At 37.1% G+C, this 26,167-nt stretch overlaps 1 protein-coding gene and 7 pseudogenes across 2 annotated transcripts; 3 read left to right on the top strand and 5 right to left on the bottom strand.

Moving 5' to 3' along the window:
• Positions 1 to 5,678: 5,678 nt before the first annotated feature.
• On the top strand, positions 5,679 to 6,997 carry LOC136840990 (NADH-ubiquinone oxidoreductase chain 5-like; annotated as a pseudogene).
• Positions 6,998 to 7,807: 810 nt separating this feature from the next.
• LOC136841187 (ATP synthase subunit a-like) lies at positions 7,808 to 9,279 on the bottom strand (annotated as a pseudogene).
• On the bottom strand, positions 7,808 to 10,265 carry LOC136841204 (cytochrome c oxidase subunit 2-like; annotated as a pseudogene).
• A 4,824-nt stretch (positions 10,266 to 15,089) lies between these two features.
• On the top strand, positions 15,090 to 22,767 carry LOC136841169 (NADH-ubiquinone oxidoreductase chain 1-like). Its single transcript, XM_067108213.1, is given in 1 exon segment — positions 15,090 to 22,767. A coding segment is annotated over 1 exon segment (804 nt). The 5' UTR covers positions 15,090 to 16,537; the 3' UTR covers positions 17,342 to 22,767.
• Positions 21,666 to 22,767, top strand: LOC136841161 (NADH-ubiquinone oxidoreductase chain 5-like; annotated as a pseudogene).
• Positions 22,768 to 23,580: 813 nt separating this feature from the next.
• Positions 23,581 to 24,374, bottom strand: LOC136841181 (cytochrome c oxidase subunit 3-like; annotated as a pseudogene).
• LOC136841197 (ATP synthase subunit a-like) lies at positions 23,581 to 25,048 on the bottom strand (annotated as a pseudogene). The gene has a single exon (XR_010853823.1). The product of XR_010853823.1 is annotated as an ATP synthase subunit a-like (transcript).
• A 285-nt stretch (positions 25,049 to 25,333) lies between these two features.
• LOC136841209 (cytochrome c oxidase subunit 2-like) lies at positions 25,334 to 26,036 on the bottom strand (annotated as a pseudogene).
• Positions 26,037 to 26,167: the final 131 nt, after the last annotated feature.

Below are 26,167 nucleotides of genomic sequence, written 5' to 3'. Positions count from 1 at the left end.
CCAAAGTGTATTTTCCAGGAGACTTTTATTAGAACAACCTTGGTGTATTATTTCTTACAAAAACCCAAGTCCTTATGGGACTGCTTAGTCCAGTTCATTAGAACAACCTTGAATCGTCTTAACATCAAACTAAGTCCATTTTTTCGAGACTTTTATATTGGTGTATTTCACACATCCAACTCCTTATGGGGCTGCTTATTCCAGTTCATTAGAACAACCTTGATCCCTAAGAGACCGCAAATCACTCATTTAGCACAAACCCTAAGTTCTCAGGAACCCCAATTGACTGTTCAACATGCACAAACACATTGTTCCCCAGAATGCCTTAATTTCATGCTATAACTTGACCAGAATCTCTGTGTGTTATAAAGTCCAGGTTTTGTCTTTTGAGATGATAAAATTCATTCATCATGAACAAACTAAGTCTTATTCAGACATGTAAATTTGTTCCTCACGAACAAACTAAGTCTTTGACATACTGAAACCAGTGTCACGAACAAAGTAAAATTCATTCATCATGAACAAACTAAGACTTATTTAGACATGTTAAAATTTGTTCATCATGAACAAACTAAGACTTATTTAGACATGTTAGAATTTGTTCATCACGAACAACTTCTTGAGTCTTTTTCAGACACTTATTGATTATCTGAAGGGTCACACAAAATGAGACTTGAAGTTCTACATGTCTGCTGGAAGGACATGGGACTGTCAGGACAAGCCCTGAGAGTTGGGTCCAAGAGAGTGAGCAGTGCCAAGGCGGTGGAAAGAGAGGCAGCAAGGAATAGCCGGGAGAAACGAGAAGAGACAAAAGGCAGGAGAAAGAGAAAGAAAGAAAGCCTGGGAGAAATGACCTTGGATAGAAATAGAAAGGCAGGAGAAAGAGAAAGAAGGGCAGGAGAAAGAAAAGAAGGGAGGAGACGAAGAGAAAGAATGACAGGAGAGGGAGAAAGAAAGAGCTCATCAGCTTGCAATGGCGGCTCAAGGCGTGCGTGCAAACACCCCAATGCCCTCTCCACATTCAACCCTTAGCAGTGTAGGCTCCTTATAGGAAAATGGGACTGAAGCTGAGCCTGAAGTCTGGCTCGACCATATTGAAAAGATTCTGAGTTCAGCCCTCTACTAAAGAAATGTCTCTGATCCTGTGATGGCATCTTGAAGGGAAAGGTGCTATTGCCTTCAATGCTCTCCCTCCTGAGGATCAGGGAAATCTTGCCCTTGTCCACCAAGCCATTATAAAAGTTTTGAAATAACTCCTGACCGTTGGAGGAAAAGGTGGAGAAATATGCCCAAATAATCAGGCCAAACCTGGTCTGGGTGAAATCTTCAAAAAGACCAGGCCTTAAAACGATGGCTAGAAGCTCTCAAAGCCACTAGTGTGGACAACAATATATTATTTATTCTTTCATTCTTCAAGAAATTCTTGGTTTCGGGGGCCCTGTCAGGCATCTTATCCACTTTCAGTATCTTAATATAAGGCTCCAAGAAAATGGTCTGTGCTGTCATAAAGCCTGGGTTTAGTGTAATCACCCGTTTCTATGTATATGACCTTCAAAATATTTTGTTGTTATGATTCCCAAAGTTCATAGATTTTTTGTTTACTTAATATTTTTGTATCATCCTAGTATATTTCATTGACTGAATTTTTCGAAAAATATAAGTGTTATATATCATATAATCTTCCCTATAGTATAATAATAATAATATATAATAATAATAATAATAATAATAATAATAATAATAATAATATATAATATATTTATAATAATAATTTAGCCTAAATATATATATATATATATATATATATATATATATGTATATATGTATATGTATATATATATATGTATATATATATATGTATATATTATATATATATATATATAGTTTTCTGTATAGCCTTCAGTGAATGAGGAAACTATATATAAATTCAATTCTATATATATATTTATAGCACCATATATATGTTCATCGTATATTATATTATATATATATGTATAAATTTGGTTCTTTGTTCTCAGCCAGAAAGAAAATTTCTCCAAGATATATATACTACATATATTTCTCTATCCGCGTATTCCTATATTTTTATAATTTACTATATATAATGTTTATATTTACATATAATCAGATATATATATATATATATGACTAGATTATATATATATTGAATAATATTAAATATCTCAATATATATATGATATATAGGAACATGACAAATAATAATCCATTATACATTATTTTCACCCGACTGTACAATTTCTCTTTCGTTAAATATATATACAACTAATAGATAGTATCCCTGCTTTTATGAAAAGTACATAGTATATTTGTTCGTGATCATGTATAATCTGACAAAATAATCTGGATTCCCTGTTTAGTAAATATTAATATATATCTCTCATCTCTCTCTCTCTCTCTCTCTCTCTCTCTCCCTATTCTCTCTCTTATCTCTATATATCTATATTCTCTCTTATTAAGTTATATTATTATATTATAATATTGAATATATTATTCTGGACATAAATGAATAAATAGAACTATAGCTGTGCATTGTTTGAGTAAATGATTTATGATATTTTGTGACGTTTTCACTTTTAATTTTCAGTATATTTATATTTAACTCTTACTTAATATATATTAGTTTATATACTGAAAGATGAATGATGATGTTCATATATATATTTGGAATTATGTAATATAATTATCATATATATACTGGATATATATATATATTATAGTATATATATATATATATACTATATATATATAAAATATATATATATATATATATATATATATATATATTTAATAACATTGATCAAATATATTATATATACATATATATATAACAATCTTTAATTTATATTTTATCATATAGTTCTGCATCGTCTCCGTTTTGGTAGTGTTAATATTATTCTTTTATCGATAGGTATTCGCTTTTAAGTCAGTTATTTTCAGGAGTTCTTTATTATTAACGTGGAGGACATCCCAATTAAAATTTCATGGCCATTTATTATTACTATGATTTCTAGATAAAAGCTCTTATATATATAATCATTTTAAAAAGTATAAAAATTTCTGACTCTGCCTCAGATCGAACAGGTCTCAGGTGGAAAGCAAGGGTGAATCCTTCTCATGAAAATTCAAAAGGTGTTTTTGAGGAACTGCACTCTGAATTACCTCCGGCAAGCAGTTAACTGTTTGCATACCAGCGAGTTTTCCCCAACTTCCCAACTCAGCAATGACCCAATAGAACCATTTTATATGAATTATATGTTTTGAGTGAATAAGATATGAATATTAACACATATCAGGTGAACAGAAATAAATGACAACGTCGACGAAACCAGATCTAATGGAAATGCATGCAAAATTCACTAGGCCCAAGTCTAAAAGAAGTTGGAACCTGAGAGCAACTGACATCAAGGAACTACCAGGGCAAGCCAACTGCATTCCCATACCATCTCTTAATGCAACAACTTCCTGACTCTTGCAATGTGTAGTTGCATTGATTGAATTATCCTTCTGAGTGAATAAGACAGAAAGATGTAAAACACGCAAGCACATGTGGAACACAGATAAATTCTTGATCCACGAATTGATCGAAAAGGTAATCAGGTGATGAATATACTCCAGTAGGCTCTTCTCCTCTAAAAGAAGTTTTCTGAGAGCAACTTTATTTTCAAGGATGTACTTTGTTGTTTAACTGCTTTTACAGAGACATTTTCTTCAAGATGGATATCCGAACTCAGCAATGATGTAATAGACAGCATTTGAAATATTGGATTCGATATCCTTCTGAGTGAATAAGATAGAAATCATTAAACACACAATCACGTGTGGAACAGAAATAAATTTGATCTTCGTTTGGAGGCTAAACCCAGGTCTCTCAGGTTCCACTTAAGGGGTTTTTCTCCATTAGGCCTTACAAGTCTAAAAGAAGTTGAACCTTAGAGCAACTTTAAGGACTATAAGGTACTGTGCATTAAGCAAGTTTTGTAACTCCATACTCAGCAATGACTTGAATTATTAAATGTCAGCTATTTTAGAATTAAAATTCTGAGGAATAATAATAAAACATATTTAAAACGGATTAACCACTGTCAAACAAAATATATCATTATAATCAAACCCAGGTCTCTCAAATAAAACCCAGGGAATCCAACGGTCTAAAAAGTTTTAAATAACTAAACTCTGAGAGCAATTCCAAAGAAATTATGTTGTTCATTCAACTGCTTGTAACAGAAGAGTAATCCCCAACTTCCTGACTTAGCAATGACCGGTTATTAGAAAGCATTTAAATTAACAAATTAATAAATGAATAAGATAGTAAAATATTTAAAATACAAGTTAATTCCGTGGGAACAGATTTATCAATGCACTGCATCTTCGTCGGGATCGAACTCTCTCAGGTGGAAAGCACGACATCCCATAGCTCTTAGAAGCTAAGTGGATGTCTGGAACCTGAGAGCAACTGTTCTCCAAGGTCTGTACCTGATTTGTTGATTTTATTTTTTTATGCAAATAGTTGGGAAAACTAACACGAGTTGCTGGTAAGTGATATCAAGCTTGTTTAAAAGAAGACTGTCTGACAAGAGAAAATATTCTTTTTTGAATACCCAAATTTTGTAACTGTTGTTCTTTGACGTGTCTGTCTGTTTTTTCTGAATGTAACTGATGTAGCCTTCCTCTAAACTGCAATTTTAAAGAAATAATGGTCTTAGATTTAAATAGATGCTTTGTGTGTTTAAATTTTGACATCTAGTAATAATTTTTTAATTTTTTAAGATTGCAAGCAAACACAGCAAGCATGCAAAGCTAGCCAGATTCCAAAGCAAGCATGCAAAGCAAGTAAAGGTAGCAAATAAGCAAAACGCAAACAATAAAGATGGAAATTATAGCAATTAAAATAGCCAAGCAAGCATTGCAATTAAGTCAGAAAGTGATTTGCATGTCAAGTCAATGGTCTTCACAAACAAAGCAAGAAGGCTGGTATACACACACAGCAAGCACACATAGTATAGCAAACAAATAAGCTGAAAATAATATATAATATATATATATACCAAACAATATAGCAAGCAAACAATATACATATAAACAAATCTGCCAAACCAATAAAGGAAGCAAGCAAAACTACCAAGCAAGCTAAGCAAATCAAGCAAAGCAGATATATATATATAAGCAAATCTATTAAGCCAAAGATAGCAAGCAAATCCTTCATAGGCAAGCAAGCAAGCAAATCTATCACGGTATATATTTCCCAATCAAAACCAGTTAACGTGAATGATGAATAACAATATATATATACATATATACATTTCAGCTATATATATTTATATATAATTCCCTATATATTCAATTATACCGATTCCTGCATATATATACCTCCTACACCTGAGCGCTGCATAATATATATATAATATTGTTCATGTATCAGAGGAATAATATATATAAATAAATATAAAGTTCGAGTTGCAATTTTTAATCACATTTATAAATGACGATATACTATTAAATTCTTTATTTAAAAATGACATCTAATTATAGCATTATATATTAATTCAGATATTTCCAAAATGCAATATATATACTACCCTCATACAATTCTCCACATATCAATAATTTACTAACATTTATAATCTTTATATATATCATTTTGTTGATTTATTTATATTTTTGTTTGTTTTATCTCTTCTATAGTTTTATATTATAGAGGTGGTTATATGTCTGGTGACTATAATATTGGGCGTTTTATGTATTTGGTTTCCTAGGGTTTGTCTTCTATGCTTTATTAATTATTAGTCCTAATATGATTAGTATTCTGTTGAGATGGTTTGGGGTTGGTGTCTTATGCGTTAGTCATTTATTATCAGAATGGAGAAATCTGCTGGTGCTGGATGTTAACTGCTTTATCAAATCGGTTGGTGATGTTGCTATTTTACTTAGTATTTCTCTAATGTTGAGTTTAGGGGCTGAACTTTTATTTTTATGTCGGTGGAGAGTCCCTCGCTAGAGATATGTTGGTATTTTTTGGTTGTGTTAGCGGCCATGACTAAAAGGGCCCAAATTCCATTTTCTGCTTGACTTCCCTGCCGCGACAGCCTGACCTGTTTCTGCTCTAGTTCACTCTTCGACATTAGTTACCGCTTAGAGTTTACCTTTTAAATTCGGTTTAGTCCTAGATTGATGTCTTTTGCTAGAACTTTATTGCTTTTGTTAGGTGTTTGACCATGTTTATAGCTGGGTTAGGGGCCACCTTTTGAAACCGACTTGAAGAAGATTATTGCTTTTCTACTTGAGTCAATTGGGTGATAATTACTATCTTAAGGCTGGGTTGGTCTACTTTGGCCTTTTTCATCTGTTAACTCATGCCTTGTTTAAGGCTCTTTATTCATGTGTGTGCTGGGTCTATTATTCACAGGGTTGGGGATTATCAAGATATCCGAATAATAGGGGTTAGTTAATTTTTATGCCTATTAGGTGATGTGTACATTTAGCTAATCTTGCTTTTGGTTTTCTTTTAGTTTTAATGACTTGGCCTATGCTTGGATTGGGAGCTGGGGCTGTGATGGGTGGCGCTGCTGTTTCTTGGCTTGTGTTTCCAGCTCCTGTTATAATTTGTTTGACCCTCTCTGTGAAATTGCTTGCTTTAATTGTTAGTTTGATTGGGGGCTTTGTTGGGTATATTTTGAATTTGATAGTAGAAAACTATAAGCTTAAATCTTTAAGGTTGTATCCTGTGGTTGTGTTTTCTGGTTCTATATGGTTTATACCCTGCTTTCTACTATTGGTGTCAGGCGGAAGGTTTTAGGGGGCGGCTCTATTTACTCTCAGCTAGGGGATGGAGGCTGGTCTGAATATTACGGCGGACAGGGTATCTATAGAACTTTAATGAAATCTTCTGGTTATCTTCAATCTGTACAGGAAAATAGAATTAAAACTTATTTAGTGATTTTACTGGTTTGATTGGTGGGGTTGCTTTTAATTATCTAAACTTAAGAAGCTTAATACTGTGAGCGTCACATTGAAGCTGTGGAGGAGGCGGGTTCGCCCTTGAGTGTTTTAAAAAGGACTGGTACCTTTAGCCCTACAATGAAAATGTAGTGTGTTAATTACACTATAAAAACCTAGGAATAAAGACGGAGTTTAACCGCCTGAGACTGAAGTTAGAAGCTTCCTCTCCTTCTTGTTTTTCCCTTAGTTAGAACTTGAGTTCAATGGTACCATTAACAGTGGTATACCTCTATTTGGTTTTAACTAATTAATTGAAGGTGTGTCCACCGAGGCCTAGGTCGAAACTAGGTGCGACGTTCGCTTTTCAACTAAGATCAGCTCCTTGGAGCACCTTATGAGTGCAAATCAAATATCATAGTTGACTATGATCTCTTACTCTGATCATTCTAGGGCCCCTTGTGCTCATTCATGATATAATCCCAGGAGCAAGATAAGGAGGAAGAATAGGCCTGTTACGGTTCATGTTTTTACGTTCGCAAAGGTAATGATAGTAGTTAGAGGGAGTAAGAGGGTAATTTCTACGTCGAAAATTAAGAAGATAATAGCGATTAAGAAGAATCGTAAGGAAAAAGGTAGCCGGGCAGATCCTTTTGGGTCGAATCCGCATTCGAACGGGGATCTTTTTTCTCGATCTGCAATAGTTTTTTTTGCTAGAAGGGTGGAGATGAGTATGATTGCTGTTGAGATGATCAGGATGATGAGGATTAGGTAATTGCAATTAGCATTGATTATCCTGGAAATACCAGACTAACTGATTGGAAGTCAATTGTACTAATTATACTAGATAGTCATTTGGTTATCCTCCCCATCAATAGATTGAGATATAGAGGAATAGTCATACTACGTCTACGAAGTGCCAGTATCAGGCGGCTGCTTCGAAGCCAAAGTGGTGGGCTGATGAGAAGTGGCACATGTATATTCGATATAGAGATACGAGGAGGAAACAGGACCCAATGATTACATGGAGCCCGTGAAACCCTGTGGCCACAAAGAATGTTGACCCGTAAACAGAGTCTGCGATTGTGAAGGGAGCTTCGTAGTATTCTATGGCCTGCAGGGCTGTGAAGTATATGCCTAGGGTGACAGTGAGTGCCAAGCTTTGGAGGGCCTGGGTGTGATTGGAGGCAAGAAGTGCGTGATGAGCTCAAGTCACGGTAGCCCCAGAGGCTAGTAAAATTGCTGTGTTTAGAAGAGGGATCTGGAATGGGTTAAAGGTATTGATTCCTGCGGGTGGTCAGCATGTCCCCAGTTCTACTGTGGGGGATAGTCTTCTGTGGAAAAAGCTCAGAAGAAAGAAAAGAAAAATAGAACTTCAGAGGCAAATAAATAAAATCATTCCCCATCGGAGGCCGTTGACTACTTTTGATGTGTGAAGGCCTTGATACGTTCCTTCTCGTGTGATATCTCGTCATCATTGGATTATTGTTAGTAATGTTGCGATGAACCCTAGAATTAAAAGGTCTATGTTAAATTGGTGGAATCATTTTACAAGTCCTGTCGTAAGTATTATGGCTCTAATCGATCCGGTGAGGGGTCATGGTCTGACGTCTACTAGGTGGTAGGCATGGTGTCCGTGTTTTGGCATTAGTTTACTTCTCTCGCATAGAGGGTTCTTAGGGCGGCAAATACGTAGGATTGGATTACAGCAACTGCTGCTTCTAGAATAAGGAGAAGGATTTGGGCTAGCACTAGTATCGATACAGCTGTGTGGCTTAAGTGGGGCCCAGTATTTCCTATAAGTGTTAAAAGGAGGTGTCCGGCGATTATGTTGGCTGCTAGCCGGATGGCTAAAGTTCCAGGGCGAATTACGTTTCTAATGGTCCTCATTAGTAGTACTATGACTGGTGTGAGGGGCCCCGGGGTTCCGGCTGGAACTAGGTGGGCGAATATGTGTTGAGTCCGATTGATTCATCCGAAGAGTATAAATGCTATTCATAAAGGTAGGGCTAGGGACAGTGTTATTGACATGTGTCTTGTTCTGGTGAAGATGTACGGTATAAGTCCTAAAAAGTTGTTGAAGACGATGAATCTAAATAGAGAGACAAATATGATTGTTCTTCCCGGGTTAGTTGGCCCAAGAAGGGTTTTAAATTCTTTGTGTAGAGATGTGGTTACTGAGGATCACATTAATGAGGAGCGCGAAGGTATAGCTCAGAATGGGTAGGGAATAAATAATAATCCTAGTATTGTTGATGCTCAGTTTAGAGACAGATGGTTAATTCTGGAGATTGGGTCAAATCTTGAGAATAGGTTTGTTATCATTTTCAATTTGCTTGGTTTGTTTTTATAGGAGTCACGTGGGAGTCAATTTTAATAGGTGTTTTGATAAAGTATCCTGAGATAATAATTAAAGCTAGTATCGCTGTGAAGAATAAGTAAAGATTTAATCATAATAGGGGCTATTTGAGGGATTTTAAAATATTACTTTGTAATAATTCGAGCTTGACAAGCTCGTGTTATGTTTTAACTAATTTTAATCATTAGAAGTAGGCGTAACTACTATTGTAAGTTTAAAAGACTTACACTTGCTTTCAGTCACCTAATGAATTATCACTGTTAGATGAGATTCAGTTTAAGAAGGATTTAATTGAAGTTCTCTCTACGACAATGGGTATGAATCTGTGGTTAGCCCCGCAAATTTCTGAACATTGTCCGTAGAATAGGCCTGGTCGGTTAATTTGGAACCTAATTTGGTTGAGTCGGCCCGGAACTGCGTCTGCTTTTACCCCTAGGGCTGGGACTGTTCACGAGTGGATTACATCTCCTGCTCTAATTAGAGCTCGAATTTGGGTGTTTATGGGTAAGATTGTTCGATTATCCACTTCTAGGAGTCGAAATTCTCTTTCTGAGATGTCTTTTCTTGAGACTATGTATGAGTCGAACCTGATTTGTGTGAAATCTGAATATTCATATCTTCAATATCATTGTCGTCCGATAGCTTTTAAAGTTACTCTAGGGTTGTTTACTTCGTCTAGTAGATATAGGAGGCGTAGCGACGGGAGGGCGATGAAGATTAAGATAATTGCAGGTAGAATTGTTCAGATTGTTTCGATGGTTTGGTGTTCTAGTAGGATGCGATTTGTTAAGGAGTTGAAGAATAGTGATGATAGCATGAACCCTACTAAGGTGGTGATTAGAATAAGAACTAGTATTGCGTGATCGTGGAAAAAAATTAGCTGTTCCATAAGAGGGGATGCTGCGTCTTGTAGGTTAAGGGCTTTTCATGTTGCCATTGTTTCTAAAAGAAATTATGTTTCCTATTAGGAGCTTAAGTCCTATGCAATGGTCTGCCATTTTAGATAGTTAGCTGTTAGGGGGATTTCTATTGTATCTGTGATCTGCTGGTGGGAAGTTGTGTTGTCACTCGATAGAAGTTGGTATGAATAGAGAGAATAGAGCTGGTCGTTTGGATGTCAGAGCTTCTCATACTACTATGATAAATCCTAATACTGCGATTAGGGAGATTGATGAACCAATTGAAGATACGACATTTCATGTTGTGTAGGCATCTGGGTAGTCTGAATATCGTCGAGGTATACCATTTAGCCCTAGGAAGTGTTGAGGGAAAAAGGTGAGGTTCACTCCAATGAATATTGTTGTGAAGTGGATTTTTAATCATTTAGGGCGGAGAGACAGGCCTGTAAAGAGGGGGAACCAGTGAGCGATTCCTGCGAAAATACCGAATACGGCTCCTATGGATAGAACGTAGTGAAAGTGAGCAACTACGTAGTATGTGTCATGGAGGATGATGTCAATAGATGAGTTAGCGAGGACTACTCCTGTTAGTCCTCCTATGGTGAATAGGAAAATAAATCCTAGGGCTCAGATTAAGGAGGGTCTGTAGGTGAATTGTGTGCCATGAAGGGTGGCCAATCATCTGAAAATTTTGATTCCTGTCGGCACGGCAATAATCATTGTGGCGGAGGTGAAATAGGCTCGTGTGTCTACGTCTATCCCAACGGTGAACATGTGGTGCGCTCAGACAACGAATCCGAGAACTCCAATTGCTATTATGGCGTATACTATTCCTAGGGTTCCAAATGATTCTTTTTTCCCTGACTCTTGTCTTACAATGTGAGAGATTATACCGAAGGCCGGTAGGATTAAAATGTATACTTCTGGGTGCCCAAAGAATCAAAATAAGTGTTGGTAGAGAATAGGGTCCCCTCCTCCCGCTGGGTCGAAAAAGGATGTATTTAGGTTTCGATCAGTTAAGAGTATGGTAATGGCTCCGGCTAAAACTGGTAGTGAGAGAAGAAGCAGGATGGCTGTTAGAAATACGGCTCATACGAATAGGGGCAGTCGATCTATAGTTATTCCTGGGGCTCGTATGTTAATCATCACTGTGGTAATAAAGTTGACAGCCCCTAAGATTGAAGAAACTCCTGCTAGGTGGAGGGAAAAAATACCTAGATCTACCGATGCCCCGGCGTGGGCGGTACCGGCCGCTAGTGGTGGATAAACAGTTCATCCTGTGCCAACCCCTCTTTCTACTATTCCTCTGGAGAGAAGAAGTGTTAGAGATGGGGGTAGGAGTCAGAATCTTATGTTGTTTATGCGTGGGAATGCTATGTCTGGGGCCCCTAATATTAGGGGTACTAGTCAATTACCGAAACCACCAATTATGATCGGTATAACCATGAAAAAAATTATTACGAATGCGTGGGCAGTGACAATTACGTTGTAGATTTGGTCATTTCCGATCAGTCTGCCCGGCTGCCCTAATTCTGCTCGAATTAAGAGTCTTAGTGACGTACCTACCATGCCTGCTCACGCTCCGAAGATAAAATATAGTGTTCCAATGTCTTTATGGTTTGTTGAGAAAAGCCACCGTTGCGTGGACAGGTGGCCGATAAAGGTAGTAGATTGTAAATCTATGCATGGGATTGTTCCTTCTGTCTAGGCTATGTAGTTTAAGTTTAAGACGTCAGGCTGCAATCCTGAGAATGTGATTATACCTTAGCTTATAAGGTTTAAGAGATTTATACTCTTGTTGGGAACTTTGAAGGTTACTAGTTTAGTTAACTTAAAACCTTAGAATTGAATTATAAGGGCCAGGGGGAACAGAATTGGTGTCAGGTTGATTAGTCTGAATACTGCCATTCTCTGCGAATGCGTGGGTCTGAATGTTGTTATTTTTGGTGATTTTAAGGTGAGAGAGGTGATCGAGATTCGAGTATAGAAGAATAGTGTGATTAGGGCTCTTATGGTCAGGGATCTGACCCACAGGATGGAAGTTTGTCTCGTTAGTTCTTTAATGACTCTTAGTTTGGGTAGGAATCCTAGGAATGGCGGTAGTCCACCTAGAGAAAACAAGCTTAGAAAAACTCTAATTTTATTTATTTGGGAGTAGGAAACCGATATGAGTTGTTTGATGTGGTAAAGTTGATTTTGATTTATTATGATTGCCAGCGAGGCAGAGATAATCCTGTAGATTAGTAGATAATTGGCTCAAATGGTAGTGTTTAAAGAGATGGCGGCCAGTATTCAGCCTATGTGGCTGATAGACGAATAGGCTATAATTTTTCGCAGGAGTGTTTGGTTGAGACCTCCAATTCCTCCTAAGATTGCAGATATAATGGAGGCTCCTGTGATGGTTGTTAGAGTTCTTGGTGACAAGGTGTAGGTCACTATCGCCATTGGAGCTACTTTTTGAACAGTTATTAAAATAATACATTGAGGTCATGAGATGCCTTGTATGATTGGGGGGAGCCAAAAATGGAGGGGGGCTGCTCCTATCTTGAGGAGGAGAGCACAAAGAATAATTATTTTAGAGGTGTCGGTCGCGATTAAAAGGGTGGAGGCTCTTGCTAGTAGTACTGCTGATCCTATCGCTTGCACTAGAAAGTACTTTAAAGCAGCTTCCGAAGAAAAGGTGTTTTGTTTTGAGAAAATTAGAGGAATGAAGGAGAGGAGGTTAAGTTCAAGTCCCACTCAGCTAATAAACCATGAGGGTGAGGAGATAGCAATTACAGCCCCTGTGATAAGTGTTGAAAGGAATAATAGTGTCGAAGGATGGATTAGTAGAATTGAAAAGAGAAAAAGTTTTCATAGACGGGGTATGAGCCCGTAAGCTTGGTGGTTTAGCTTATCTTTTCCTCGTGGCAGCTATGTTTTAGTGTAAAAGCACGTGAAGTTTTGATCTTTGAGGGGATGGTGTAATTCCATTAAATATAGTTTATTCTTGTGTGGGGTGAGTGGGTTATAATAGCAGAAAGTTAGACTTTCATTATTCGCCCTATCAAGACGACCTTTTTATCAAGCATGCTATTACTATGAAATCATAACTTTAAAACGGATTAGTTATGCATAAAAAAATTATGTAAATAATTTAGAAAATATTAATTGGGGGTAGGTGGCGTCCAAATTTTTTTTTCTGAACGGGGGGGGTGCCCTATAGTTAGGAGGACGTCCAGAAGATGGTCTGTCAGGTGGCATCTACTGATAAAATAAATTTAAAGGCGGTAATTTGGTTGGGCGGTAAAAATAAGCGTCTTATGTCGATTATATAAATCATAGTTAATTTTATCGAGTTATTTAATTATAATTGATTTATCTTAATTCATTTAAATTAATATTAAAAACCTGATTTATGTATATTTTATCCCTTTCAATTAGAGGATTATTTCTCTTTCTACCTAGACAAAGAGAGGAATAATCCTGACTGAAAGGGATAAAATCATTATTGGATATGAAATTATATACATATACATTTAATTTATAATAATTCATTTAATTTAAATATATTATATCTAACTTAGCTTCTTCAATATATAATTTAATCTTTAAATTAACTCAAATATTCATTTTAATTCCTTAATTAATTTTCATCTACAATTATAAAATGAAGATTTTATTTATATACATTTAATTAGATTGACGTAAGTTTGAATCAGGTAAATTATAAATTAACAGACGTATAAGTTTCACTTATATGTCTGTTAATATATAATTAAATGCTAGTTAATTAAAGATAATTTAAATTTGCTGAGATTTATTAGCCTTGTAATTTAAATGATAATTAATTAATATATTTCTAATTAGTATTTAAAAAAGATATATAATTAAAATAAACTCGTGTAAATTATGTTAAGCTCTAGGTGAGTGGGTGAGATTTCTTCGGGAGTATGTTTTCTAAGGAGAGGAGGTTAAATTTTTTAAAAACATTTCTGCTTTTAAAATTGTCATATAGTTCTATTACTTTTAAATGATTTATAATAGTGTTTTTGTTTTTTATAATGTGTTTACTTTAGTTTGAAAGTTTGATCCTTGCTTGTTCCTCTGTTTCAGGAATAATTTACATGTAAGTGAGTGCTAGATAATTGTGACCAATAGATTTGTTTAGTTAGGTTTCAGTATGTGTCTTTGGTTTTGGAGAAATCCTTCGATCCAGTAATTCCAGTAATTTCAGGTTAAATTTGTGCCAGCATCCGCGGTTAGACTGGGAGTAAATATGGAGGGAAAAAGGTTATTGGTTACGGGAGCATGTATTTGCAAGTTTCTTTTTTTGTAGAGTTAAGAGGTGAAATTTATAGTTCGATAGTAAAGTTGAATCTTGTTGATTTTCTTGGAGGCCATTGAAGTTTAGGTTTAAACCAGGATTAGATACCCTGTTATTCTAAACTTAAAGTTTATTGCTTGATTAGTATCAGTTATGAGCTTGAAATTTAAAGGATTTGGCGGTATCCAAGTCTAGTTAGAGGAACCTGCCATTTAAACGATATGCCACGAATGATCTTACTTTGTCTTGTCAAACAGTATGTATACCGCCATTATTAGGTGGTGTATTAATATAGCCATTAAAATTAATTTATATTAAGTATATTAGGTCAAGGTGCAGCCCATGACAAAGATATCGGTGGGTTACAGTGTGTTATATATAAACGGATGGACTCTTGAAACGGGGTCTTGAAGGTGGATTTAATTGTATTTCTTTTTTAATATGTTAGATTGATCATAGCTCTAGGATATGTACACATCGCCCGTCGCTCTCATTCTTTAAAGTGAGATAAGTCGTAACATAGTAGTTGTATTGGAAAGTGCATCTAGGAGTATGAGTTGTAGCTAATGTCTAAGCACTCCACTTACGCTGGAGGGATTGCCTTTATCGGCACTACTTAATAGTTGTTTATTATTAGTGGGGTTTGTGTGTAGTTTAATTACATAAAAAATTAATTGATTTTGTTGATTAGTATTCTGTAGAATTTTGTTATTAAGGTTATAGTTAATGAGTACAGTGATGGAAGTTTTATTGAATTAGGTTAAAGTAGCGTTGAGTTTTCGTACCTTTTGTATCAGGGGTGAACTAAATTGGTATATTAGTTATGGAGTCCCGAAACAAAGAGAGCTAGGTTTTGTTGCTTTTTTACGTGGTAAAGTGATTTGTAATGGGTCTCTAGTGGTGATATGTTAGTCGATTTTTGTATATCTGGTTTTCCGTTAAATGAATTTAATTTTGTGTCAAGTTAAAGTTTAATTTGATAGTTACGATAGGAGGAATGAGCTTCTTATCTGTTGTTTTGTTAAGCGTCTTATTAGTTTTCATTTGAGGTGGGCTTAAAATCAGCCATCTTGGTATAACGTTAGAGTAATATTGAGGTTTTTTTATTTTTATAAGGTGTTTGCTTTTATTAGCGGGAAATGCCGTTTATTGATTAAGCGGCAGTTAAAATGTTTATATAAGTAGAATTGAAGTTAATTTTTATTTTAGAGTGTTATTTGTTTTTAAGTAGTTTGAGAAGCGCTTAGAAGGAACTCGGCAAATTTTGTCCCCGCCTGTTTATCAAAAACATGTCTGTGTGAATTAGTTATAAAGTCTAGCCTGCCCACTGATTTATTTAAAGGGCCGCGGTAATTTGACCGTGCGAAGGTAGCATAGTCAGTAGTCTTTTAATTGGAGGCTTGAATGAATGGTTGGACGAGGGATAAACTGTCTCCTTAGCGGCGTTTGAATTTAACTTTTGAGTGAAAAGGCTCAAATTGTTTAGGGGGACGATAAGACCCTATAAAACTTAATATAATTTAGGCTTAACTTGCGATGTGGGTGAAAAGTAGTTTTGTCTGGTTTATATTTCGTTGGGGAGATGAAGATATAATGAGTAACTGTCTATAAAATTTTATAGCATTGACTAGAATTTGATCCTTCCTTGGGGATTAGGAGAATAAGTTACTTTAGGGATAACAGCGTGATTTTCTTTGAGAGTTCTTATCGACAAGAGTAGTTGCGACCTCGATGTTGAATTAAAATTTCAGCTAGGTGTAGCCGTTTAGCTGGTGGGTCTGTTCGACCTTTAAAATTTTACATGATTTGAGTTCAAACCGGTGTGAGCCAGGTTGGTTTCTATCTTTTAGTGGTTAAAAAATGGCTTTAGTACGAAAGGATTGAGCTTTTGGGATAGTCTTTATGTAAGATAAACTTTAATGGATTGTCTTGGCAGATTAGTGCGTCGGATTTAGGATCCGTTAATATAGTGATTACTATAGATAATAGGAAGGGGCTATTTTGTGCTTTCTTTCTGTGATGATTTTGATTAAGTTAGTTAGTTATCTAATTTTAGTAATTTTGGTTTTGGTTTCTGTTGCATTCTTTACATTGCTTGAGCGTAAGACCTTAGGTTATATTCAGATTCGTAAGGGTCCTAATAAAGTAGGGTATGCTGGTTTATTGCAGCCTTTTGCTGATGCTGTCAAGTTATTTACTAAAGAGCAGACTTTCCCCACCATGAGTAATTTTATTCCTTATTATTTATCTCCTGTGTTTAGGCTATTTATTGCCTTGGTTTGTTGGTGTTTAATACCGTATGAGTTAGGGTTGTTCTCTTTTGAGTTTGGTATTTTGTTTTTTCTTTGCTGTACGAGAGCAAGAGTGTATTCCACTATGGGTGCTGGGTGGGCCTCTAATTCTAAGTATTCTCTCTTGGGTTGTCTTCGTGCTGTTGCTCAGACTATCTCTTATGAGGTGAGTCTTGCTTTGATTTTGCTGAGCATGCTATTTTTGGTGGGAGGTTTTGATTTGAGATTGTTTGAGAGATATCAGCGTTATTGTTGATTTTTTATTTTAGGATTTCCATTGGCTTTGTTATGGTTTGCTTCTTGTTTGGCTGAGAGAAACCGAACTCCTTTTGACTTCGCAGAAGGTGAATCTGAGTTAGTGTCAGGGTTTAACACCGAATATAGGGGAGGAGGATTCGCTTTAATTTTCATGGCTGAGTACGCCAGGATTTTGTTTTTGAGAGCTCTTTTTTCTATCATTTTCTTGGGGAGTGGACTTGTTTCCTTGCTGTTTTATATAAAAATTATGTTTATTGGTTTTTGTTTTGTATGAGTGCGTGGTACTTTGCCTCGTTTTCGTTATGATAAGTTGATGTACCTTGCTTGAAAAAGGTTTCTTCCTGTGGCTTTAAATTATTGCATTTTTTTTATAGGGTTGAAGGTCTTTTTAGAAGTTACCCTAGTATAGCTTTGTAAAGAAATTAGGATAGACTATTAAGAGATTCGAACTCTTGTTGGGTGCTTTCAAAACACTTGTCTTCCTAAAGATGAATAGTCAGTCTATGAGTTTATCTCATACAACCATTGCTAGCGGGTTAATAATGAAGAATGAAAAATACAAGACTGTTAAGATCTGTCCTGTGAGGATGTATGGGTCTTCTACTGGGCGAGCGCCGATCCATGTCAATAAAATTACGATTCTAATTATAGATCAGAATAAGATTTGCCTGATCGGGTAGAAGGCTAATCTCCGGAATTTGTTTTTGTGCGTAAACGGTAAGATGAATAAGATAGCTACCGACATCACTAGGGCGATAACTCCTCCCAGTTTATTGGGGATTGATCGTAGAATTGCGTAGGCGAATAGGAAGTACCATTCTGGTTGAATGTGGGCCGGAGTGACTAGGGGGTTGGCTGGGATGAAGTTGTCTGGGTCCCCGAGGAGATAAGGATCGAGGAGTGTGAGGATGATTAGGGCGGCCAGTGTGACTACAAATCCTACGATGTCTTTGAATGAGAAGTAGGGGTGAAAGGGAATTTTTTCTAGTTGTCTGGAGATTCCTAGTGGGTTGTTAGACCCTGTCTGATGTAAAAATAAAATATGGACTATGGTGGCAGCTGCAATAATGAATGGGAATAGGAAGTGAAAGGTGAAAAATCGTGTTAGTGTTGCGTTACTTACTGCGAATCCCCCTCAAATTCATTGTACTAGGTCTGTTCCTACAAATGGAATTGCAGACATTAGGTTGGTGATTACAGTGGCCCCTCAGAATGATATTTGTCCCCAGGGAAGTACGTATCCTAGAAAAGCTGTTGCTATGGTGAGAAATAGAATAATTACCCCAACTGATCAGGTGTGCATATATAAGAATGATCCGTAGTAGATTCCTCGTCCGATGTGTCCATATAAGCAAATAAAGAAAAAGGAAGCGCCATTGGCGTGGACTGTTCGTAGGAGTCACCCATAGTTTACGTCTCGGCAAATGTGAGCTACTCTTGAGAATGCTAAATCTACGTTTGCTGTGTAGTGTATCGCTAAAAATAGTCCTGTTGCGATTTGAACTACTAAGCATATACCTAGAAGAGAGCCAAAATTTCATAGAATAGAGATGTTAGCTGGGGTGGGTAAGTCAACTAGGGCTCCGTTGGCGATTTTAAATAGGGGGTGTGATTTTCGTATTGGTGCTGTCATTAGGATGTTCGGAGGGGTCCAGAGAAAGTTGATCTTAGTTTGACTACAACGATAAGGGTTAATAAAAGATATAAGATGATTATACCTGTAAGTGTAGCTGTAGTGGGGTTGTATATGTGCCTGATTGTTATTTGTGTTGATTGAATGTCTTGGAGGCTCCTTAGGAATGAGAGTTCTGCGGAGTCTTTAGTAGGAGTTATTATTTGGTCTGTGAGAGGTAGGATGAGTGCTATAGATAGGGGGAGAATAAAGGCTGAGATTATTTTAATTGATAGCTTGAACGTTTCGTTTGAGGCAAGGGAGGCTACGTAAATAAATAAGACTAGTGTGGCCCCAAGGAAAATTAAAAATAGAATATAAGAGAATCATATGAATTTAGATAAGAGGCCCGCAGATACGCAGATTAAAATAGTTTGGAGGATTAGGGTCAGCCCCATGGCGAGTGGGTGTGTCATGCGAGTGAAGCAAATTGAAGAGGATACTAGCAAAAAAGAAGACAGAATGAGTGTGTTGATGCAGAAAGTAGTTTATGCAAAATATTAGTTTTGGGGACTAAGGATGGGAGTGATTTCTTCTTTCTGAGCTTCAAGAACAAGAATTCATCTACGGTTTACAAGACCATTATTTTATTTAAACTATTGAAACTAATGACAATTTTCAATTTTTGACTCTATGTTCCTTTGTTTTGTTTGTGTTGTGGCTTGTTGGCTTTTGTGGGCAAGCGGAAGCATTTATTAAATGTACTGTTGAGTTTAGAGTTTATTATAGTAAATATTTTTTGGTTTATGGCCCAGGCTTTCAGTCATCTAGGAGGAGACTTGTACTTTGTGTTGTTTTTTCTTACTCTTGCTGCTTGTGAGGGGGCTTTGGCTCTTGCTCTTCTTGTTTCTATCGTTCGGAGTCATGGCAGCGATAATTTTGGGAGTTTTAATGTTTTAAGATGTTAAAGTTTATTTTGATGGTTTTGTTGATAATTTTGGTGACTGATAGTTGGTTAGCTGTGCAGGTGTCTTTGTTTGTGGCTAGTTTTGTATTTGGGGTCTATTCACTTAATGGGTTCTCTTTTTCTTGTTTAGGTCTCGGGCTTGGTTTGGATTATATTAGATACATTTTAATTTTACTGAGGTTTTGGATTATGGCTCTTGTTGTCAGAAGGAGTCAGAAGGTTGAAAATTTTAAGGATTTTGATATGGTATTTCTGTCTGTTAATGTGTTCTTGCTGTTGAGTCTGGTGTTAACTTTTTCTTGTCTTGATTATTTAATATTTTATGTGTGTTTTGAGAGTTCTTTAATTCCTACTATAATTTTAATTTTGGGATGAGGGTACCAGCCTGAGCGACTACAGGCAGGTGTGTATATGTTATTTTATACTTTATTTGGGTCTTTGCCTTTGTTAATTTCTATTTTGAGTTTGTACAGAGGTGGGGGTTCTGTGACTTTTGGTTTGTCTTTGGTTCCTGATGGCAGGATGAGGCTCCTGGGGGTTTGGTACCTTTGTAGGGTTATAGCTTTTATTGTAAAGCTTCCAGTTTATTTAGTTCATTTGTGGTTGCCTAAGGCTCACGTGGAGGCCCCTGTGGCTGGATCTATGATTTTGGCTGGTGTTCTGTTAAAATTGGGGGGGTATGGTTTGGTGCGTGTGTGTCCTCTTTTTGTTTATTCAGCTTTGACTTTCAGGTGATTGTGGGTCTCGGTGGGCCTGTTAGGGGGAATTTTTGTAAGTTTCATTTGTCTCCGTCAGACTGACATCAAGGCTTTAATTGCTTACTCTTCTGTGGCACATATGGGGCTGGTCTTATGCGGCCTTAGTGTTTTCAGGTGGTGAGGACTATCTGGTGCTGTGTCTGTAATGGTGGGCCATGGTCTTTGTTCTTCCGGTTTATTTTGTTTGGCTAATATGGTGTATGAGCGTCTAGGGAGACGAAGATTGCTAATTAGAAAGGGCCTACTTAACTTTATGCCTACTATAGCTTTGTGATGATTTCTATTGAGAGCCGGTAATATAGCTGCGCCTCCCTCAGTCAATTTATTGGGTGAGATTAGTCTTATTTTAAGTGTGGTCTCTTGGGCGTTGCTGGCGATGCTTCCCGTTGCTCTTCTCTCTTTTTTAAGGGCTGCTTATAGGCTTTATATGTTTTCTTTAAGTCAGCATGGGAAGTATTTTAGAGCTTTGTTTTCTTGTTGTTCTGGTAAGGTGCGGGAGTATTTAGTTTTAATGCTTCATTGGTTGCCTTTAAATATTTTAGTGTTGAAGGGTTCAATTTTGGTTTGTTAAAAGCTTAAATAGTTTAAATAAAATGTTGGTTTGTGGATCCAAAGATATAATTTTTTATTTTAGGCAGTGTTGTGGAATAATAAAATGAATTTGAGGAGTATGGTGTTTTTGTTGATTGTGTCTGTTGTCAGCTTAGTTGTTTCTTTGAGCTTGCTTTTTTCGGGTAGCTGTTACTTTTTGGATTGGGAGTTGGTAAGGATTAATAGGGCTAGCGTTGAGATGGCTTTAATTGTTGATTGAATGTCAATGATATTTATATCTTTTGTTTGTTTTATCTCTTCTATAGTTTTATATTATAGAGGTGGTTATATGTCTGGTGACTATAATATTGGGCGTTTTATGTATTTGGTTTTAGGGTTTGTTCTCTCTATGCTTTTATTAATTATTAGTCCTAATATGATTAGTATTCTGTTGGGTTGAGATGGTTTGGGGTTGGTGTCTTATGCGTTAGTCATTTATTATCAGAATGAGAAATCTGCTGGTGCTGGGATGTTAACTGCTTTATCAAATCGGGTTGGTGATGTTGCTATTTTACTTAGTATTTCTCTAATGTTGAGTTTAGGGGGCTGGAACTTTTATTTTTATGTCGGTGGAGAGTCCCTCGCTAGGAGATATGTTATTTTTTTGGTTGTGTTAGCGGCTATGACTAAAAGGGCCCAAATTCCATTTTCTGCTTGACTTCCTGCTGCGATGGCAGCTCCGACTCCTGTTTCTGCTCTAGTTCACTCTTCGACATTAGTTACTGCCGGAGTTTACCTTTTAATTCGGTTTAGTCCTAGATTGATGTCTTCTTTTGCTAGAACTTTATTGCTTTTGTTAGGGTGTTTGACCATGTTTATAGCTGGGTTAGGGGCCAATTTTGAAACCGACTTGAAGAAGATTATTGCTCTTTCTACTTTGAGTCAATTGGGTGTGATAATTACTATCTTAAGGCTGGGTTGGTCTACTTTGGCCTTTTTTCATCTGTTAACTCATGCCTTGTTTAAGGCTCTTTTATTCATGTGTGCTGGGTCTATTATTCACAGGGTTGGGGATTATCAAGATATCCGAATAATAGGGGGGTTAGTTAATTTTATGCCTATTAGGGTGATGTGTATTAATTTAGCTAATCTTGCTCTTTGTGGTTTTCCTTTTTTAGCCGGGTTTTATTCTAAGGATCTAATTTTAGAAGTGGCTTTTTTAAATCCTTTAAATGAGGTTAGTTTTTGATTGTTGGCTTTGGCCACTGGTCTCACTGTTTGTTACAGGTTTCGTTTGGTTTACTATAGGCTTAGTGGGGATTATAATTTAAGTTCAATTTCTTCAGTAAGTGACTCTGATGTTTTAATGACTTGGCCTATGCTTGGATTGGGAGCTGGGGCTGTGATGGGTGGCGCTGCTGTTTCTTGGCTTGTGTTTCCAGCTCCTGTTATAATTTGTTTGACCCTCTCTGTGAAATTGCTTGCTTTAATTGTTAGTTTGATTGGGGGCTTTGTTGGGTATATTTTGAATTTGATAGTAGAAAACTATAAGCTTAAATCTTTAAGGTTGTATCCTGTGGTTGTGTTTTCTGGTTCTATATGGTTTATACCCCTGCTTTCTACTATTGGTGTCAGGCGGAAGGTTTTAGGGGGCGGCTCTATTTACTCTCAGCTAGGGGATGGAGGCTGGTCTGAATATTACGGCGGACAGGGTATCTATAGAACTTTAATGAAATCTTCTGGTTATCTTCAATCTGTACAGGAAAATAGAATTAAAACTTATTTAGTGATTTTACTGGTTTGATTGGTGGGGTTGCTTTTAATTATCTAAACTTAAGAAGCTTAATACTGTGAGCGTCACATTGAAGCTGTGGAGGAGGCGGGTTCGCCCTTGAGTGTTTTAAAAAGGACTGGTACCTTTAGCCCTACAATGAAAATGTAGTGTGTTAATTATACACTATAAAAACCTAGGAATAAAGACGGAGTTTAACCGCCTGAGACTGAAGTTAGAAGCTTCCTCTCCTTCTTGTTTTTCCCTTAGTTAGAACTTGAGTTCAATGGTACCATTAACAGTGGTATACCTCTATTTGGTTTTAACTAATTAATTGAAGGTGTGTCCACCGAGGCCTAGGTCGAAACTAGGTGCGACGTTCGCTTTTCAACTAAGATCAGCTCCTTGGAGCACCTTATGAGTGCAAATCAAATATCATAGTTGACTATGATCTCTTACTCTGATCATTCTAGGGCCCCTTGTGCTCATTCATGATATAATCCCAGGAGCAAGATAAGGAGGAAGAATAGGCCTGTTACGGTTCATGTTTTTACGTTCGCAAAGGTAATGATAGTAGTTAGAGGGAGTAAGAGGGTAATTTCTACGTCGAAAATTAAGAAGATAATAGCGATTAAGAAGAATCGTAAGGAAAAAGGTAGCCGGGCAGATCCTTTTGGGTCGAATCCGCATTCGAACGGGGATCTTTTTTCTCGATCTGCAATAGTTTTTTTTGCTAGAAGGGTGGAGATGAGTATGATTGCTGTTGAGATGATCAGGATGATGAGGATTAGGGTAATTGCAATTAGCATTGATTATCCTGGAAATACCAGACTAACTGATTGGAAGTCAATTGTACTAATTATACTAGATAGTCATTTGGTTATCCTCCCCATCAATAGATTGAGATATAGAGGAATAGTCATACTACGTCTACGAAGTGCCAGTATCAGGCGGCTGCTTCGAAGCCAAAGTGGTGGGCTGATGAGAAGTGGCACATGTATATTCGATATAGAGATACGAGGAGGAAACAGGACCCAATGATTACATGGAGCCCGTGAAACCCTGTGGCCACAAAGAATGTTGACCCGTAAACAGAGTCTGCGATTGTGAGGGAGCTTCGTAGTATTCTATGGCCTGCAGGGCTGTGAAGTATATGCCTAGGGTGACAGTGAGTGCCAAGCTTTGGAGGGCCTGGGTGTGATTGGAGGCAAGAAGTGCGTGATGAGCTCAAGTCACGGTAGCCCCAGAGGCTAGTAAAATTGCTGTGTTTAGAAGAGGGATCTGGAATGGGTTAAAGGTATTGATTCCTGCGGGTGGTCAGCATGTCCCCAGTTCTACTGTGGGGGATAGTCTTCTGTGGAAAAAAGCTCAGAAGAAAGAAAAGAAAAATAGAACTTCAGAGGCAATAAATAAAATCATTCCCCATCGGAGGCCGTTGACTACTTTTGATGTGTGAAGGCCTTGATACGTTCCTTCTCGTGTGATATCTCGTCATCATTGGATTATTGTTAGTAATGTTGCGATGAACCCTAGAATTAAAAGGTCTATGTTAAATTGGTGGAATCATTTTACAAGTCCTGTCGTAAGTATTATGGCTCTAATCGATCCGGTGAGGGGTCATGGTCTGACGTCTACTAGGTGGTAGGCATGGTGTCCGTGTTTTGGCATTAGTTTACTTCTCTCGCATAGAGGGTTCTTAGGGCGGCAAATACGTAGGATTGGATTACAGCAACTGCTGCTTCTAGAATAAGGAGAAGGATTTGGGCTAGCACTAGTATCGATACAGCTGTGTGGCTTAAGTGGGGCCCAGTATTTCCTATAAGTGTTAAAAGGAGGTGTCCGGCGATTATGTTGGCTGCTAGCCGGATGGCTAAAGTTCCAGGGCGAATTACGTTTCTAATGGTCTCAATTAGTACTATGACTGGTGTGAGGGGCCCCGGGGTTCCGGCTGGAACTAGGTGGGCGAATATGTGTTGAGTCCGATTGATTCATCCGAAGAGTATAAATGCTATTCATAAAGGTAGGGCTAGGGACAGTGTTATTGACATGTGTCTTGTTCTGGTGAAGATGTACGGTATAAGTCCTAAAAAGTTGTTGAAGACGATGAATCTAAATAGAGAGACAAATATGATTGTTCTTCCCGGGTTAGTTGGCCCAAGAAGGGTTTTAAATTCTTTGTGTAGAGATGTGGTTACTGAGGATCACATTAATGAGGAGCGCGAAGGTATAGCTCAGAATGGGTAGGGAATAAATAATAATCCTAGTATTGTTGATGCTCAGTTTAGAGACAGATGGTTAATTCTGGAGATTGGGTCAAATCTTGAGAATAGGTTTGTTATCATTTTCAATTTGCTTGGTTTGTTTTTATAGGAGTCACGTGGGAGTCAATTTTAATAGGTGTTTTGATAAAGTATCCTGAGATAATAATTAAAGCTAGTATCGCTGTGAAGAATAAGTAAAGATTTAATCATAATAGGGGGGCTATTTGAGGGATTTTAAAATATTACTTTGTAATAATTCGAGCTTGACAAGCTCGTGTTATGTTTTAACTAATTTTAATCATTAGAAGTAGGCGTAACTACTATTGTAAGTTTAAAAGACTTACACTTGCTTTCAGTCACCTAATGAATTATCACTGTTAGATGAGATTCAGTTTAAGAAGGATTTAATTGAAGTTCTCTCTACGACAATGGGTATGAATCTGTGGTTAGCCCCGCAAATTTCTGAACATTGTCCGTAGAATAGGCCTGGTCGGTTAATTTGGAACCTAATTTGGTTGAGTCGGCCCGGAACTGCGTCTGCTTTTACCCCTAGGGCTGGGACTGTTCACGAGTGGATTACATCTCCTGCTCTAATTAGAGCTCGAATTTGGGTGTTTATGGGTAAGATTGTTCGATTATCCACTTCTAGGAGTCGAAATTCTCTTTCTGAGATGTCTTTTCTTGAGACTATGTATGAGTCGAACCTGATTTGTGTGAAATCTGAATATTCATATCTTCAATATCATTGTCGTCCGATAGCTTTTAAAGTTACTCTAGGGTTGTTTACTTCGTCTAGTAGATATAGGAGGCGTAGCGACGGGAGGGCGATGAAGATTAAGATAATTGCAGGTAGAATTGTTCAGATTGTTTCGATGGTTTGGTGTTCTAGTAGGATGCGATTTGTTAAGGAGTTGAAGAATAGTGATGATAGCATGAACCCTACTAAGGTGGTGATTAGAATAAGAACTAGTATTGCGTGATCGTGGAAAAAAATTAGCTGTTCCATAAGAGGGGATGCTGCGTCTTGTAGGTTAAGGGCTTTTCATGTTGCCATTGTTTCTAAAAGAAATTATGTTTCCTATTAGGAGCTTAAGTCCTATGCAATGGTCTGCCATTTTAGATAGTTAGCTGTTAGGGGGATTTCTATGTATCTGTGATCTGCTGGTGGGAAGTTGTGTTGTCACTCGATAGAAGTTGGTA

This window comes from Macrobrachium rosenbergii, chromosome 1 (assembly GCF_040412425.1).
Source record: "Macrobrachium rosenbergii isolate ZJJX-2024 chromosome 1, ASM4041242v1, whole genome shotgun sequence".
NCBI lineage: Eukaryota > Metazoa > Arthropoda > Malacostraca > Decapoda > Palaemonidae > Macrobrachium > Macrobrachium rosenbergii.
Note: the sequence above shows the minus strand (reverse complement) of the source record. Positions and strands in the feature narration are given on the sequence as shown.